Source organism: Neomonachus schauinslandi, chromosome 6 (genome assembly GCF_002201575.2).
Source record: "Neomonachus schauinslandi chromosome 6, ASM220157v2, whole genome shotgun sequence".
NCBI lineage: Eukaryota > Metazoa > Chordata > Mammalia > Carnivora > Phocidae > Neomonachus > Neomonachus schauinslandi.
In genome coordinates this window covers 51287796-51306109 of record NC_058408.1, presented here as the reverse complement: position 1 = coordinate 51306109, position 18314 = coordinate 51287796, and the positions used below count along the sequence as shown (strand labels likewise).

The 18314-nt window shown below is 45.2% G+C and overlaps 1 protein-coding gene across 2 annotated transcripts in view; it reads right to left on the bottom strand.

Moving 5' to 3' along the window:
- The window catches only part of TNR (tenascin R), an 80139-nt gene extending 64335 nt beyond the window's left edge, over positions 1-15804 (bottom strand). Inside the window, exons 1-5 of one of the 2 annotated variants that reach the window (XM_021682610.1) lie at positions 15306-15804; positions 12244-12720; positions 5915-6178; positions 2537-2652; positions 120-270 (exon numbers count right to left, since the gene is read on the bottom strand). In XM_021682610.1, coding sequence (XP_021538285.1) covers positions 120-270; positions 2537-2652; positions 5915-6178; positions 12244-12720; positions 15306-15804 — 1507 coding nt within the window. Of the gene's footprint in view, positions 1-119; positions 271-2536; positions 2653-5914; positions 6179-12243; positions 12721-15305 lie in introns of those variants that run through there. The other variant, XM_021682611.1, reaches the window with a different exon arrangement.
- Between the last annotated feature and the right edge of the window lie 2510 nt (positions 15805-18314).

Here is an 18314-nt window from a genome sequence, read left to right as displayed (position 1 = left end):
TTTTCAGCTCTGGGAGAAAACCCAGCACCCTTTGTCTCTCTACTTCTTGGGAAATTTGTTGTCCTTTTTCCAGCGTGACCTAATGCTTAGATGTAGGAAGAAGGGTTGGAAGCACTCACCAGTAGAGACGCTGGCCGAGGTAGGGGGGCTCCGGGCTTGCTCTTTCAGAGCCACCACATTGACAATGTATTCCTCCCCAGGCTTTAGTCCTGTCTGATTGAAGGATGTAACATCACTGGGGAGCTGAGCAATCACCCCTCCTTCATTATTCTGGAAGGTGGGAAGAAAGAAGAAGCAGAAAAGGCAAAAGAGAAAAATCACTGGGAGAGAAAAGTGTGGAACATCAATTGTGAATTGTTAATAAAAAATGGCGCCCACATCTATTCCCGTGATGCTGACAGCTGAATGTCTGGAGCCAGGAAAAACTCCCAGCAGACTCAGTAAGAATCTTACTGCTCCATGAGGATTTGGCAAATGGAGAATCAACTTTCAAGAACATTTCTTTGGCCTTCCCTGAGTCTTTTGAGTTTGCCAATAAAAATTGGTCATGAGGTAATGTGGATTGACTCTTGCCAAAGATTCCGTATTTGATGGTTACGGTTAACATCCATCAGATTTTGGGGCATTTATTATGATGAGCATGCCCTTGGCTATTTAGAAGAGTGAACTTGTGTCTGCGTATGCCTGTGAATATCTATCTTTATGTATATATACAACATTTTTCAAACTAAGACATTCACAGTTTGTGAATGAGCTGGAACTATTATTTTGCTGTATCTGGAGTTTTCCACACTGTTACACTGGGTGCAAATCTGTCAGTGTCTTTTTTTTTCTTCATCCAGATGAGTTAGGAGTCAGTGACACAACCAGCTAGGAAGTACAAAGAAGAGAAAAGGGAAGCATGGAACAAAGAATAACACAAAGGAGAAAGGAAAGAGACAAATTGGTGGAAGAGGAAATGAGAAGGATTAACTTGATGATGTTGGGTCCAGGATCATCTACCTACCTACCTCTCCATCTGTCTGTTATTATACATTTTCTGTGTGTGTTCCTGGAAATGGAAGGGATGAGAAGACTCTTTTTGTGTGACTGCCCTTCTTCCCTATTCTTTGGACTCTGTTTATGTCACCCAGAGTGCCCTATAAGTAATTTGTAACCATACCCATAAATCACTGTAACACATGCCCCTCCGCACCCCCCTCCCCACCCCACCCCCAGCCAGTGCCTACAACCTACAGATCACACAGTGGTCGTGTGTTTGACCTTGGCATGCCCTGGCCAAGGTCTTATTTAGACTTTTACATATTAGATGTAAAATAGGCCAACCTAGCATAGTTTTTTTTTTCCTGCCTCAGCATCAGGGTGATAGGATTCTCTCTGCCCTGTTATACACCCAGTTGCCTACCATACTTTAGTGGCCATTTCAATGCAGATAAGACATATAAGAAGGTATTTGTACAGAATGCCTGTTCAGATGTATTTAGCTTGCCATGACATGACTCTATCCACATAGAGAGGGAAATCTTACTATAGTGGACAGAACCCTGGAGCCCTGGGTTCTTGTGTTAAGCCTGCCACCAACTAGCTATCTGATGTTGTTTATGTTTGCTGAGTCTTTGTCTCTTTAAACTAAACAAACTCAATGGAAAATGAAGGGTCATACTCTGTGAACTTGAAGGTCTTTGGTAGCTCCAACAGTCCATGCCTAGAAGAATTTTGAAGTAAAATAATGGTGAGATCACTGTCTTGTTATCCAAATATGTGTCATCTGTCATTAAGTCTGATGAATGACTGGAAAAATGCTATTTGATATTGAAAGATGAAGATGAGGTAAGGCCTATGATTAAACATTACACTCCCATGAGTGGTAGAGTTAGGGAGAATATCAGTAGGGCCAACAAATTCTGGAAAAGCAGAACTAGGCAGGCGCCTCTGGTGACTTGGAAAAATTAGTTCTAGATTAACACAATAAAATGCTACTTTAAAGAATAGAAAGGAATTGGGATACTTTTTAACTCAAAAACTAATAACATAATTTGTTTAAGGACAAATTTTCTCAATTAATAGGTTACAAAAGGTATTTTTGTGTTATGCCTCAGACCTTTAGAACCTGGCCATGCAAGCTGACTTTTGGTATCTTCTGCACAGAATGAAGCCATGTGACTGATTCAGTCTGGCTTTCTTTATGTCCTAAAGAAAAGCCCCAACATTTTGAAGATTTGGTTTTTAGACTTGCTAAAATCATAGCTTGCCAAACCCTAGAGCTTTCTGAGCAGAGAGCTGGGCCTGGTGGCTGCTTCCCACATCCTGTCTTCCAAAGCCAGGGTGTGAGGCTCAGGGCCACTCTTGCTAGTCAGTCCAACATGCCTTTGTGGAAGAGATGTTCTATAGCCCAGACACCACCAAAGATCCCTTTGCATCCTTAGCCGCATGGAGAGAGACTTTGGGTAGCACCATCCTTGCAGCCCCTTATTCCAAGTTGAGGGTATAAATACTCCAAATGAGGCTGTTTGGCAGTGTCACAGGTGGACATTACCTTTGGAATGAAGCTGATCTCCCACCCATCGAAGGAGAATGAGAAGGGCTCCCACTGCACTTCCACGGTGGTCTCTGTGATGGTCTTGAAGTGTAGCCCTTGAGGAGTGGAGAGATCTGGAACACAGCAATGTGGGTGACCATGTCATGGCTATCCCTGGCAGGGACAGAGAGCATCACCTGGAGCTTTGCCTGGGTGCCATCCCTCCACAGCTTGGGTGTGGTGGGCAATCCCAATCTTATTGCAAACATGAGGAACCCAGGTGAAGGATTGGCCCATTCTGTCGTGGCCCTGATGCTGCTCCATGTTGGTGATACCCAAGTGAACTTAACAAACATAATCTAATATATAACTTTTTTAATGCTTTCTATTCCACCATAGGTTAATATTAAAAAAAAAAAAAGAAACGACCTTTCCTTTCCTTACTAATGTGGCAAATCTTGGTATTTAATATGATGCCTTTCTCAGAGAATTGAACACTATCTTTGGAGGCTCTAAGGATTCCTGAAAGGCAATAAAACATTCCCATTTCACACCCAGGAAGAGGGAGGCACAGAGAGAGTTGGCTAAGGACACAAGCCAATTTCAGAATAAAGACTAGAATGCCTTTCTTGATCATCTGATGTGCAGTCAGAGTATTTAGTTCAGCTCAAATCACCATGTCTAGGATGGTCTAAGATTTCCATTTCGTGTACACAAGGCAACCAAAGACACACACAAAGGACAATGGCAGATCCTGGGATGTTTGCTCTCACTCTACTGTCTCCCTCTTTCCTCCAGTTCTTCGTTATTTGTCTCTTCTCTCCCTCACTTACCTTTGCCTCACTTATCTTGTTTCTCATTCCTTTCTTAATCTCCCCCTTTTCTAACCCCATCCACCCCCCACACGCAAACACACACACAGGCACACAGACGGAGGCATGCACAGGTTCAGTGAGGTGGAGGTATGCTTGTCCTAATGGAGTTCCAATTACCAGCCCTGAGATACGACAGCATGACTTTTCTCAGTTCTCCAGGGAGCCCGCTCCCATTTTAGCTTTGCCTCTTGTGGGATATTCCATTGGAAAACTGACAGATTCTCATCCTTCCTGTTTGGAAGCTTCTTCATGCTTCTTGGTTGAAAGGCAGGTCTGATTCTGAAACCACTTGAAGGCATGTCAGGTGAGTTTACATGATTTCGTCCTTGTCACCTGGGAGCTTGCCTAAGGGGATGCCCTGAATTGGCATAATACATGCCACGGGGGGATGGAAACTTCATAACTGCTCATGCACGTGCACGAGAGAGGACACGCCTGGGAGTCGGGCCAGGCACTTGCTGTGGTGACTCATCCCGGAGCAAGGTGGGAAAAGAGGCAGATGGTGACCTGCCTCTCTGCACAATCATCGAAGATATTTAAAACTGGTTCTCAGGCACCAGAGGAATTTAGAAAAAAAAGGTCAAATATAAACAGAGATAATTATAGGCATATTTACAAAGTCAGCATTCATTGGGGGAATCCAGTATTATAACAGGAGCTCTGTCACCTGGAAAGCAAGGGGACGGGATGATTTCTTAAATCCTTTCCTTTCTGCCGGTCCCTATCCTTCCGAGTGCAATTGAGTCCAAGAAGCCTTCAAGGCCAGCTCTTCTTACTGTGACCTCTCCCTTCTCTGAACTTTCATGGCATGTGTTATCCAAATACTATCTTGTCCCTTGAGACCTACATAAAATGGACTGAAATCTCTTATCCCTTATTTGGTGAGAAGTCCCATTTCCTGACCCAGGGGCTTCTGTTTCACGGTTATTTCTTGATCCAGTTTCCTGCTACTGCTAAAATCTGTGTGTGATATAATAAAAAAGTATTTGGTTTTTGTACCTGGGTTCCTGGCACACAACTCCTAAAACTTTTGGAATCTCCGGAGTGATACGAATATCTATTGTATGATTGTGAGATAACTAGATAGCCTGTTTCCAGAAAAACCACAGCATGATTTGAAAGATCAGAACTTTCAGCCCCATCTTCTAACTTCCAGGGAGGGGAGACGGGCTGGAGACTGAGTTATTTACCAACAGCCAGTAACCTATTCAATCGTGCCTACATAGTGAAGCCTCCATAAAATTCTCCAAGCAACAGGGTTTGGAGAGTTTCCAGGTTGGTGAAGAGAGGTGCTGGGAGGTGTGATGTATCCGGAGAGGACATGGAAGCTCCACACCCCGTCCCTCCATCTCTTGCCATAAGCATCTCTTCCATTTGGCTGTTCCCAAGTTGTATCCTTGGAAATAAGACAGTACTAGTAAGTAAAGCACTTTCCTGAGTTCTGTGAATTGTTCTAAGGAATTATCAAACCTAAGGAAGGGTTGTGGGAACCCTTTGAATTTACAGCTGGTCAGTCAGATGTACCCGTGACAGTTTTGGACCTGTGACTGGCGCCCGAGGTGGGGACAGTCCTGTGAGACTCAGGCCCTAAGCTGTGGGACTGGACACTCACTTCAGGTAGATAGTATTAGAGTTGAATTGTAAGTTGCCTTCCCAGCATCTGAGAGGTAGAGGAGCAGTATTGGAAAGGACAATTTAAGAAACCAGAGGTGTATAAAGAAAAAAAAATAAGTGCCTTTCTATCTGCTTCTTATTCTACTCCTCGATGTAGCCAATGTTAATACTTGGTATGCAATCTTTTAAAATTTTTCTATGCTTAAATAGAATACATGTAAAATACAGATAGGCACCTATAGGAATTTTCCCCTGTTCTAAATAAAAAAGAAAAACTATTTCTTATGGAGAGCAGTTTAGCTGGCCTCTGTCTCTGTCTTAAGCTCTCTCACTGAATCTTTCAAAACTATCCTCTAGAGCCTCAACTTTTATAATCAAAATAGGCTATATTTTGCTAAACAAAAGACCATGAAGAAATTATGCCACCTCTCTATGAAGAGAAGTGGGTGTCGTCAGTGTGGTTTTAAATAAGATTTTTTTTCCCACTCTGCTATACACTTACCATCTGTAACATACCATTTAGCACTTGCTTATTATACGTCCTATTTCATATCTTCTGGTTTTGAATCCCTAACTAGATTCAAAGTCTGTATAAGTCTCATACTTTCTTTGACTTCTAATCAGACTCGAGCTTATAACAAGTCAGAACTCAATAATTGCTTTTTTGTCCTTTTGGTTCTATAATTGATGGGAGCTGCCTGGATTTGGAAATTCTCTTAATCAGAAGTGCCTTTTTAATGATTTACCCTTTTGGGTAAATCGGGTCACGTCGGAAACCCTTCCCCTCAAGAGCGGTGATTATTGCAGGCATCCCTGAAGAATTAAGAAAAGGCACTACTATCATGAATGCCCATGATCTCATGTAGGAAAAAAGAAAAATGAAGTAGGATGGGGAAATGTTACGTACGGGTGGCCACCTTGGCAGTGATGGGAAGGCTGAGGATGTTGCTAATGACAGCGTAGACGCTGATGTTGTAGGTGAGACCTGGCTCCAGCTCCGTGATGGTGACACCACTCCAATCTCCAGGTACCCGCTGCTGGAGCTGGAGGCCCCCCAGGGCCGTCGGCTGGTAAGAGATCACATATTCCGTCACTGCCATCGGCCCGTCCCATTCCAGCTCAATGGACCTGTCGCTGATACCAGCCACTCGCAAGTCCTCTGGAGGGGCAACTACCGGGAGGCAATACACAGATAGCATGAGCTCAGAGGACTGCCTTCCCCATCCTGGACTCAACTTTCTTCCTCACATCTCACCCCACACACCCTGTCCGTATGTCCTGCTCCGCTCACTGGCTTAGAGTGATCTGTAACTCCTTCTGTGGACAGGTTCTTGTCTTTTCTGTGCTTAGTACTTCTCTCTCCATAGGGCCATGAGCTAATGGTGTGCCGGACCAGCTCTTGCTAGCTTGTGAAAGTTGAATGTCAAATTTTCAGGAATTTTTCAAGACTGTTGTTAAATACAGCCATCATTAAAGATTAAATTGTATAACGTACAGTTAAGTAAATTGTATTAAAAACAAAGGGAATAAATACTCAAAACTCATCGCTTTCAAATTATTTCACGACATTTTACCATTATCCATGCCCTTGAGGTAATTCACGTGTGTCGAACCTCTCTGGTGGAAATACTATAGAACTGGATTCTACTGCACAGCTCTTCCAGACCCCTGTTGAGTAGTCTGAAATTGGCCATGGAAGGAGTAGTTCCACCATGGAAACTGGCAAATGCTGTAAAGTAAGGTTTTTAATTTTTTCCCTCAGAGAGCTAGTTGTTACATATTTAATAGCTCACCAGTGGCCAACATTTTTGGTAGTTAAATAAGCCTATGTCATCAGATTACCTTAGGAACCCATATTTGATTTGGCAAGTGGGAATAAAAGCTTATTCCTGGTTATCTTGCAAAATATGAGAAGCCAAAACAGTAAGTCCTGGATGCCATGGCCCGATGAAGATATTCAATAACCCTTTATTGTATTATTCTCCTCTTAAAAAGAGACTGTTTAGGTTTTGAAAGAAATGTAACTTGTGTTAGACTAGTTTTTATTAGCCTTGATCTTGGGGATGATGACAAAGAAGCATTCTTGAGGGCTTATTTTTCTCTCTTGTTCCACGTCTCAAATGTTACTCAAAGTATCACCCATGAATAAGCCTCAGTGAAGTAGCCTTTCATGTATGGTTCCCTTAGGAAGTGAAGATTCACCAGGAGTGTGGGTATTAAATAATTGAAACTTTAAGACCCATTGGGAGGCTAACTCCAGTGTGCTTGTCATTGCACCTGCCCAGAGATTAAATCAAAAATTGGGACAATATTGAAATAGTCGTAACTAACTTATAAATTTACGTGTGGTGAAGATGTTAGTTTAAGAGTCATCACTGGCTTTGAATGTCTCCTCTGAATGTCCTCACTCTTTCACCTTCACAAGAGCATAGCACTGAGCCAGCTGCTGTTCACAGACTGTGTGAGTGGAGAGCGCCTGTCCTCTCTGTTCTGCTCACACTTGTGCCTTCAAATCCTCAGCAGAGTCAGAAATGACAAGCCCTCTAACTCAGACTCATGGGATGGAAATTAGGACCATATATTTGCAGTGCTGGTCATTTGCTTTGACTGCTTTTGCCCCAAACCATTCATTGTATAAAACAGTCTAGAAAGGAGAGCTCGCTGTGATTGGAGATGGCAAATGCTGACTGAAACAAACAAAAATTAAACATTTATTTTTTAAAAAATTTTTAATTTATAAAACTAAATATATGTAAATGAGATTTAAATAATTAAACTTCAAACTATCATTTATAAGCATATATCATTTCTAATTCTGACATTATTAAAACTCTGAACTGCACTAAGATCTTTGGGATAGCCTGGCCCCTGGACCAAGGGAAGGTGAGTTTATATATAGAATCTGTCAGTACTTTGCATGATTCTATTGAGCATTTACTGTACACCAGGCACAATGCCAACCACTCTTATGTGGACTGTCTCGTTTTGTCCTCTCACCAATACTATGAGATAGGTATTATTATTACCCCTATTTTATAGATGAGGAAACTGGCTCACATAGTCAGCAAACACAGAAGCAAGGATTTCAACCAGGCAGGATGGCTCTAGAACCTCTAAGCCAGTGAACAATACCACTTCACATTTGCACAGCATTTCACAGTCTATAAAACATGTTCAGACACACCATCTAAATGAAATGTATAAAGTCCTTTAATGGCCGCCCTATGAGGTAGATTGGGGTAGATATAAATATCCCAACTTTACAAATGGAGAAACTGAGAGCCAGGTTAAGGGACTTGCTAAAAGTCAGGGAGTTGGGTTAGAATTGGTTCTCAAACCCAGATCTTCTACACTTAGTGTTCTTTCCCCTACAATTTGTAGGACAGGTTATGAATTGTGCCCGATGCCTTTTTTCATTTATACACAGCCATCTAAAGTAAACTACAGTGAAGGAGAGTTCAGACCATTCTTTAAGATATGAATTCCAGACTGGTGCTTATCCTAGAGGTAAGAAACTTATTTTAAAAAGGATTCTCTACTGCCTGCCTCTTGTGATTCAACCAAAATGATTCCAAGTTTCCTAAGTGGGTCTTCTCCTGTCATAGTCAAAGAAATGGCCATTCCAAATTTCAAGTCATCAACAACTCCTACGGCACTTGGGACAAGTCAGTGTATTTCTTTTTGGTTCCTTCTTCCAGAAAATAAAGCTAATAAAAATCCAAGCAGAGAACTTTGGGATTTTAAAGTAAGAAGGGAGTGTAGAAGGATTTTTTATCTTGACAGCTTAACTTGGCAAATTTTTTATCTTGAGACCTGAGCCTGGTGGTAAACACCGCCTTCACTTGTGATGATAAAGCAGCAATGGTGTTGTTTGTGGAGGGAGTACTCTTGGGGGCCATGGCTCAACGGAAGAAGCCACGACCACCGGCACTTGCCCTATAATAGCAGCTGTGTACATTGGGTGTCAGTAATTCTCATAAGATGAAATGATACTGAACTATTAAAAGAGACTGTAGAAGAGCCATATGCCTTGATTCAATGAACTGAGGATGGAAGCAAAGTATTCATAGTCTTACTTTCTTTGGGGTTCCAACTTTGAACTTTGGGGAAGAGCAAGCAGTTAAAAAGGAATACAATGTGACTTGAAAGATTAAAGTTGCTTTATCTGCGAAGATTCCATGCTGTTTACTTTTTAGATCCTGCCTCAGTTGTGCACATATGTGCTGAGAGCAGTTGGAACCAGTTCCACAAAGTGTCTTGCTCCAAGGAGCGAGTAATTTCAGGTGCCAAAGGTTGGGCTGGCTGCAGTGTGGGCAGAGGCAGAGGCTGACGTTGATGGATCTCCACAGGTCTGACTGAAGTCCAGGGAACAGCAATCTGGATTGTTTCAAGTCCTGCTCTGGTGGTTCTTTAATCCTGCTGACTCATAGGGAGTTTTGGCCAGTTCAATGGACAGATCCTGTGCTAACCTCCTTCACTGGGGACAGATGTGGACAAATAGTTTGACGTGGTTCTCTCCTCCACCTCTAATGCCTTTAAAAAAAATCATTTGACAGGGCTCGGCTTTCCTATCAAAAGACTATTTCTTTGTGTATGTGGCTTTTACAATTTTTATTTTTCAATTCTGCTCTACTTAGCATCCCAGAGAGGATTAAAGAGTGCTAGAAGTTGGTAGGAGACCAAAGTTCTCATTCTTGCTCCACCATTAATTAGCAGTCTGGCTCTGGAAAAATCTTTCTGTCTCTCTGGACTGCTGCTTTTTAAATGTGTAAAATGAGAAGCTCAGTGTAGCTTCTTTCTACGGCCTGTTTTGAGTGTTCATATTCATGACTTTTTTGTTCTATTATCTTTACATGGCCAGAGAACAGAGGCAGGAAGGTTGAGATTTTGTCCCGTGGCACACTATGAGCAAAGATCAAGGCTTGGAGTCAAATACAGTGGCCCTGTCGATGCTATTCGGTTGTATCCAAGCTCTGGTGGTCTCGGAGGCTCAGAATGAAGCCCTCACGATGGGCAGCTATATGCCGTGGCCTTGCCGAGGAGAAAAGAAGGACTCGTGCAGAGGTATATTTTGTGGTTCTCCATGATTTCACCTTCCTTATTCTTCTCTCTCCTGTCCTCACTCCTGCTGACAAGGGAAGCAGTGACGCCGTGGTGTGTGCATCTGGCCAGAAATGTCAAACAGTGGGTAAATAGTCCCCTCTCCCACAGCCTTCTCTCAAAGAGCAAGCAAAGTAGCACTTTAGATAATGACCTAGATACTTCTCTGGAAGAGACCTGTGGTGTTCGGTTTAAAAGGCAGGCATTGAGAGCAGCACCTCCTGCAATGAGTGGTGGCTCTGGGGTTGCTATAGAAACAGGTGGAGGTTATGCAACTGTCCTTCCTCACATGCTTCTGGAACCTGTAGAGTAATTCATCTGGGCCTCCCGAAATCTTCTTCAAACAGCACAGAGGTAACGTGTTGGAGGTAACATGGGTTCACAGTTTGGACTCCACCCAGTTGTGGTTATGCCAGCAGCGGCTGAGTCTTCCCTGAGCGACCAGGTGGATTTATCTCCAGTTCAGTCTGGATCCAGAATCAGATTAAGATTTTGCTTGCAAATGGACCCATTCTTGTAGAAAAGCAGGGTCAGGAATATGGCAGGAATATGGCAGGTTTATATATACAAGCAAAGGTCTCTATTCTATTAAGAAGCAGGTAGACTACAGAATAGCCATCCAGAACAATGGCTCAAGCTGACCCTTAGCATCCTCTGCCCCTCACGAAGCCTCGTCCTGTGCCTGGAACCCAGGGCCATGCCTCAACCTCCCCTTACCAGCAACTCCCTTGTGACTTTGGATTCAAACAAGTCTTCATGTAGTGACGAGGCTTAACTTCTGCTTGAATTTTCCTTTGGAACAATTGGTATAACAACTATATGTGTTTTTAGAAAGACATTTCAGTTCAGTAAACAAAATTGGGATGCTAAATGAAATAACAATATGGAAAAAAATGAAGGAACGTGAAAAGATTTTTTTCCCTAAGCAGTGCGTTACTGGTTTTTTTTTTTTTTTTTTTCATTATTGCCATTGATCTTTTAAAAGAATTTAAGTTGAAGTCACGGGTGCAGGGACCTTGTCGGATTGGTCTGCTTATCTAGGGGGGGATCGCTGGCGATGCTAAAGAACAGAAAGCTAATGAAGCTGACTTCCCAGGAGACAACCCATCAGAAGGTCTAAAGATATTTGATTGTTGTAGTTTTTTATTTTAAATCCTCCCAGTGGGCACTCTGAACCCACTGTTACAGATTCAATCATAAACGGAAAGGATCAAGATCAATCACATAACCTGATACACAAACAAAACTTATAAGCAAGAGTCACTGCTTCAGTCAGAAAAAGATGAACAATAACAGTGAAATGATGAAAATCATCTAATTTTAGGTAAAAAAAAACCAACTCCAGTGAGATATTAATATTTTCCACTCTGCTGGATTTAGATCTTCGTTTCAGTATATCACCTTTGTATCCGTTTCCACAGCGTTAGACTACGTATGGGGTGGGTTCCAATTTGCTCAATGTCATCTGGAGCAAAATGAGTCACAGCCTTTTAATATTCCGTACTAATTGTTAGAATGTGAGTTGCTGCTTGATGACTTTAGGACTTTATTACTGTTTGCATTTAATTCCTTGCCTATAAATGCTTTTTCTTTTCCGTGTGGACACTAGATCGTTTCATCAATCAGTAAGCCCTTGCAATATGTAAGTTATGAAATAACCAGAGTGCCTAGCTAGTCTGTTTATCACAGACCAAGCACCTCTTGTGCAGTAGCATTGGAAAAGGTCATGTCCCTGGAGTACGGCAACAGGCAAGGGGGATACCTGGGGGCAGGTGGAGCTCTCAGAAGCCCCCTGAGCTAGAGAGTGACCTTGCCTAAGGTAGTACCATGGCGTGACTCTCTGCTTTCCTCCACCGCAAGGACAGTGGAGTGCTGTCACTGTTACTAGCACTGGCCCTGCTCAGTCTCAGGAGTAAGATCCAGCTTTCAGCCTAAATTTGACCTTTTATGGTGTCTGTCCTTTCCTCCTTAAGTCCGCCTCATCAATTGGGACCGACTCAAGAAATCGGCTCTCTTGGAAAGCAAATGAGCACAACCCATTTAGGAATTCGTTTGCACGAAGTACACCTTCCCTCCCATCTCTCTTTCCACCTCTGGTTAGTTTGCCAAACACCCTACGCAGCCCCCCTTTCCTACCTGCTGAGCAGTCAGGGCCCTGGTAGCCGTCTTCACAGAAGCAGAGCCCCTCCTGGCAGTGTCCTCGCCCGCTGCAGGCATTCAGACACCGCCGCTGACTGCAGTCGTCCCCCACGTAGCCCTCCTGGCAGAAGCAGGTACCATTGGCGCATCGCCCCTTCCCCGAACAGTCCCCGGGGCACCTCAGCTCGCTGCAGTCCTCGCCTGTGTAGGGCTCTTCACAGACACACTCTCCATCCACGCAGAGCCCCCGGGAGCTGCAGTCTGTCGGGCACCGCAGCTCGGAGCAGTCACCCCCGCTGTACTCGCTGTCACAGACGCACTGGCCATCCACACACACGCCCCGGCTGGAGCAGCCCAGCGGACAGTAGGGCTCCGAGCAGTTCTGGCCAAACCAGCCTTCATTGCAGATGCAGCCGCAGGACTGGAGGCTGAAGTTGCCGTGGCCGCTGCAGTGAGGGATGTAGTCCAGTTGTCCTGGAACGGTCAAGGAGGAGGTCAAAGGGCAGCAGTGGCACCTCCTGTAAGTGGCACACGGGGAGGGGTGGACAGAGACCTCTCCTCGCTCTCTGGTCAGATTTGTGTGGCTGACAGTCAAGCTCAACCTAGTTTGGTACATATCCAATTTTGTAACTATTTTCACCTAATCTGGGTTGCCTGTGTCTAGCACAGTGCTGGGGGCAAGGATGAATGAGATCTGGCCCCTTGTCCTCCAGGAGCTCACCTTCAGTGTGTCTTAGCTTGGGTTCCCTAGAAGTAGACCTTGGATGAGAACTCAGGTCAAGGGGACTTACTAGAAAGTGCTCCCAGGAGAAACTGGTCAGGGAGAGGGGGAGATTGGGGAGGGAGGAGCCCAAGCCAGGGTGCGTTAACAGGCGAGGTCCCAGGGAGGATAAACCAGGTTTAATCCTGCAGGATGCTCTGGCCACAGTGCAGGTCACACCTACCCATGGCTTAAGGGCAATCCTGGGGTGGTATAAATGTTCCAGCTCTGCCCTTGTCTCCTCGGGCAGGCCAAGGAGGTTCCCTCAGCTCAAGGATGGTCCCTGACAAAGGGACCTGGGCAGGAGCTGGCTGTGGGGACTGATGGAGACCCAAGGGGATGTAGACTGAGTGCTGAGTCTGCTATGCAGGGCAAGATCATATGTGCTACAGACCCATCTTGCTCCCTCTCCTTCCTGCCATCTAGCTAACTTGGCTCATTTATCATAACTCAGCACCAGGGTCACTTCTAAGGCTTCCCAGAACTTCAGCCTCATTTAGTTACTCTTTGCTATAACCTTTTTGGATTCTAGGCATATCTCTGTCCTAGCCCTTACCATACCTTAACTACAGGGGTTAATTTATCTGTCTAGCATGAGTCAAATACACTAATAAAGCAAACATGAGCCCAGTACCTGCTTGGCATCCTTCTCTGCACTTGGCTCTGAGGAGATGAAGTCAAGCAAGTTATATCCTTTTTTAATTCTGCCACTTTACCTGGCCCCGTGGTCTGAAAGGACACCAGGCTGACATTGCTTTAACATAGTTCTTGCTCGTGGATGTTTCCATATCTGCCAGGGAGCCTGATGGGAGGCTGGAAGAAAGCCCACTCAGAAGCTACCCAGCTTCCTGGGCAGCGAAGAGTTCATGTGCACAGACACCAATAACATCCCTGTATTCCTCAGCTCTGCTGAAAAGGCAAACTGGCCTGAAAGTTCTCACTGAAGAATGGGAAGAACTAGAAGAATGGGAGACGGAACGACTGGGCTTTCTCTTCTTCACATTGTGTATTTATAGTTTTGGTTATGAGGATGAGAAAGAGGTGAGAAAACTTGTGAAACATTTCACCATGCAGAAACTGCCCCTAATTTTGGTGTGTCTCAGGATGAACATGTCTGATACCCCTCTGGACATGCAGGTCATCCATGCCCTGTTACATGTCATCCCTGCCACCTCCCGCCTCTGCCCTGTGAAAGCCTTGAGACACCAGACCCTACAGAGGTGAAAACTGGAACCCAAGGTAGTAAGACGAATCCCTTTTCTCATTAAAGAATGAATGGCATGGGTCTAAGGTATCTTCTGGGTGAGAGGACTGAGCACAAAAGGGGACTAACACAATTTCTATTTATTAAGGGTCAGCTGATAGCTGTTGAATACATGGTGCTTACCAGAAGTCAACCTTTTATCTGAATAGCCCAAATTTTATATGTAATAATCCCTATCATTGTAGTCTATCAGCATCTTTAGGAGGGAAGGAAGTCATGGGTTATGTAGCTTGCTTAAGTACCAGCTAGTAAGTAGCACAGCCAGGATTTGAACTCAGGGAGTCTGGCTCTGAAGATGTAATGACTTCTCCCAGAGAGGTCAAAATAGTAATCCCTAAGTGTTTCTAGTCAGGGGGTGGGTGAGGCGAGAGGTAAATCTCCTGGACCCTCAGCCTTTGGGGGCATGGAATCAGTTCTGCAAGTGTGTGTGAGTCCAGGCGAGCGTGCGTGTGAGCAGGTGCGTGTGTGTGCATGCACACCCACGCGTGTGTCTGTGGAGGGAGCTGAAACCTCCATCTTGCGGGAGACGATGGGGACAGGTCCTCTGAGACCTTAATGACTATCATTTACTCAGATGGGAGAGAGGCTGTGGCTGAGCGAACAGAGCGCCTGCGTTCTCTAGTCCCTGAGGTTAACATGGAGAGGTATCAATTCAACAGCCTGTGAAAACCAAAGATGAATGAAGACAGACACCAAATTCCCTGCTCGCCACAGAAGTTGCTGCGCTGAACCGATGTACCATTACCTGACTGATGCCCCCCAAATCAGGTTAATGTATTTCAAACTGGCTGAGCAGTGTAGAGAATCCCTGCCCCTATTCCCCCGGGAAGGACCGCATTTAGATCTGAGATGTAGTAGCGGAGACCTGCAGACGAGCAGACGAGCGACGAGCGCTCAGAGGAGCGCACTTTTCCCTCCATGCGAGGAGGAGGTGCAGGATTTCGCGGGAGGGGCTGCCCCCCAGCGCACTGTCCCCCCGCCTTCCCCCCCGTGCCTCGGCTGCCCTTGCGGGGACCGAGAGCTCCCAGCCCCTACCTGTGGCTGCACTTTCTGGGCAGCAGTTGCTGGTGCACTGGTCCCGGAGCAGCGACACCTCCCTCTCCAGCATCTCGATCCGGCTCAGCAGCTCCTGCAGCACCCGGGCCGAGCCGGCACACGGGCAGACCTTTTTGGGGAGGTTGATCCTGTGCGTGAAGGTGACCTGGCTCTCGTGGTCTGCGGTCTGGCCCGTGTACTCTGCCAGCGCCTCGTCTTCGGCACTCACCTCCTGCTCGGCAGAAGCCTCCAGCCCCGAGGAGCAGAGGCTATCCAGGGGCACGTTAATGTTGTACACGTGGTTGAAGACCATCGGCTGCTCTTTGCCCGATGCGTTGTATTTGGCCACCCCTCCTTGCTCCTCCACCGCCTGTCTCTGGACTCTTTCTGTGGTGACCTCCAGCTGACACTCAGAGGGCTTGAGCAGGGAGCCCAGAAGGATCAGGTTGACACCAATGAGCATGTTCTTCAGGACCACCGTTTCCCCGTCCACCCCCATCCTCTCAGCCAGAGCTCTGGGGTCAAGACTAGCCTGCAGCGCACAGCGTAGAGTTGTGGGAATCTGCAAGAGAAACCGAGGAACCAGATGACCCCTGAGAGCTGTGCGGAGCACCATGGCTGGGCACAATCCTACAAAGCTAAAGGATAGGCAGTTAACATTTTCCACAGGGAGGTTGGGAAGGGACAGTAGCTACCAGGGTCACAGAAGCCCAGAGCTTTGCCCCCAAGAGGGATGGATTCCTGAAAATGGACACCGCTTCTGCAGAAGGACATTTTGATTTCCCAAAAGGCTTACCTAGAATGCACGTTTCCAAGCCCCATGGTGGGCAATTAGCCCCAACACAGAGGACCTGTGAGGACTGATGACTGGGGCTTGGTGGATAGGCTATTCCTCCAAGGAGAGCTCAGAGCTTCCTTTCATGTCTGGGTGAGAAGGGTACGACAGAGCCTCAGGCTTACCCTCATATTTTTCCACATATTTATTAGCAAGGGGCCCTACCAGCCACTTCAAAATAACTTATTAACTCCTCTAAGCTCATGTATTCAATACGAGTTGACTTTAGAATAACCAACCAGGAAGATAATATAGTTCCAGGTAATTGTGGTTGTTAATAATCCTTGGGTACATTTGTGATTATCGGGCACTGTGTGAGTCGAGCTTTCTTTTAATCTTCTCATTAGTTTAGTCCCGGTGCTTTGTGACCACGGGGTGCCTTTCTTCTGAGGTCCTGTTTAAATTGCTAAAATAATGAATTAGCTCCTCTGCTGATTACCTAGTCACCAAAACCCACCGAGGACGATAAATGTACTGTAATGCAAATCAGTTTTACAGAAATTATATTTCTTTTTTATCCCCTGTGTAAAAGAGGAAAGAGACTTACCAACTTTGGTTTTAAGGGTAGTGTTAGAGCTTCTAAGAAGATTAAGGATGGAGGGATGGAGTAAGGCTAGTTCTGACTCAGAGAAGACATGAATGATGGCTAATGCCTACTGACGGTGCTCGGTGTCCAGACAGCGCTGTGTACCTTGCACATGATATTCCTGGTCCTTGGGACAGCCCTAGGAGGGGGTCTGGTGATTATCCCCATCTCATGATGGAGGCAATTCTTCCTGGAGAGGTTAAGATTTGAATGCAGGCTTGACAGACCTTCACAGCCTGAAATCCTGTGTTCCTAACCGTTGTGCTGTAGTCCTTTTCTTGACAAGCATGTTCAATTTTCTGTTGTCTCTGATGGCAGTTGTGTTAATTCTAGGATCTACCTGGGAATATTGAGATTAGAAAGTTTTGCTAGGGTCAGATCCAATGTTCTTTCCTCCATGAAGCCTTCTCCTCTCACCTTTTCCTTCCTGTCCCTTCATCTGCTCTCCCCAGTGAGGTGAAGTTAAGCCCCTCTGACAGCATTTCTCATGCTAGACCTGTGTCTCCTTAGCCTGGTTCTCCCCACCTGGACTGCTAAATCGATTCTGGTCAGACCACATCTTATCTGCAGCATTTGACATGTGCCTAGGGCAGCAGAAGTGCTCAGTACGTGGCTGTTGGATGAATGAGTGGATGCTTGGAAGGATGAATAAACAGATGAATTAATGAGTAAATGCCCAGTGAGCAAAGGGCTGAATCATTCTCCAACTTATTTGATCTCCTTCCATTATCCTCAGGTTATTCACTATTCTTGTCCCTTTCAGTTCAACTGGACAATGTCTGAGGGTCGATTTTGGTAGGAGTAATCTGTATTACTAGTATAAAATCCATGTCTCATTACTCAGCCTTTATGTTATATATTGGACCATAACTGGATATGGTCCCTATTTCCAATATGAAGAGGAAACAGAGCAGAGCTGTTAAGATCATGACACTGGAGCCAGACTGTCTGGGTTCAGACCCAGCTCCTTCACTTTCTAGCTGTAGGTAGATCATTTAACCCATTTCTCTATCTACACAATGGGGATTATAACAGTATGTGCCTGTAGTAGTGATTTTTGATGTAGTGAATTGTACTGATGATTGAGTTATTAATACCTACCTAGTACCTGGCATTAATTAAAATAAATACATGTGGTTTGCAGACAAGTAGAATAATTGTTCTGATTCTTCCCCTATCCAAGGACTGCCCTGAAATCACTGAAGCATGAGAGAAGTCTCATCCATTAGTGGGCAGCGGGAAAGCCCAAACTTAGCATACCTTTGTTCGAACAAGGGTAGGTTCTTGGAGTAATGTGGGAGGTGGCGATCCACTGACCACATCCAGATGAGGTAAATCAACCTCAGGGATAGATGGAGTGACGTGCCTGAACCAAATTGCCTTCATGGCTGTCAACTCTTCCCAAGGCCCTCAATCTAAGGTGCTACTGATTCTCCATTCCAGGTACCTAACCATTGCCTTCTTGGAGGGTCACTTCTGCCCCTTCTATCACTGAAAGCTCCCCAGGAACGGCTCTGCTATCAGTCACTGACACTTACTCTCACACTGAAGGCTGAGGAGACTTAGCTATCTCTTTTACTCAACTAAC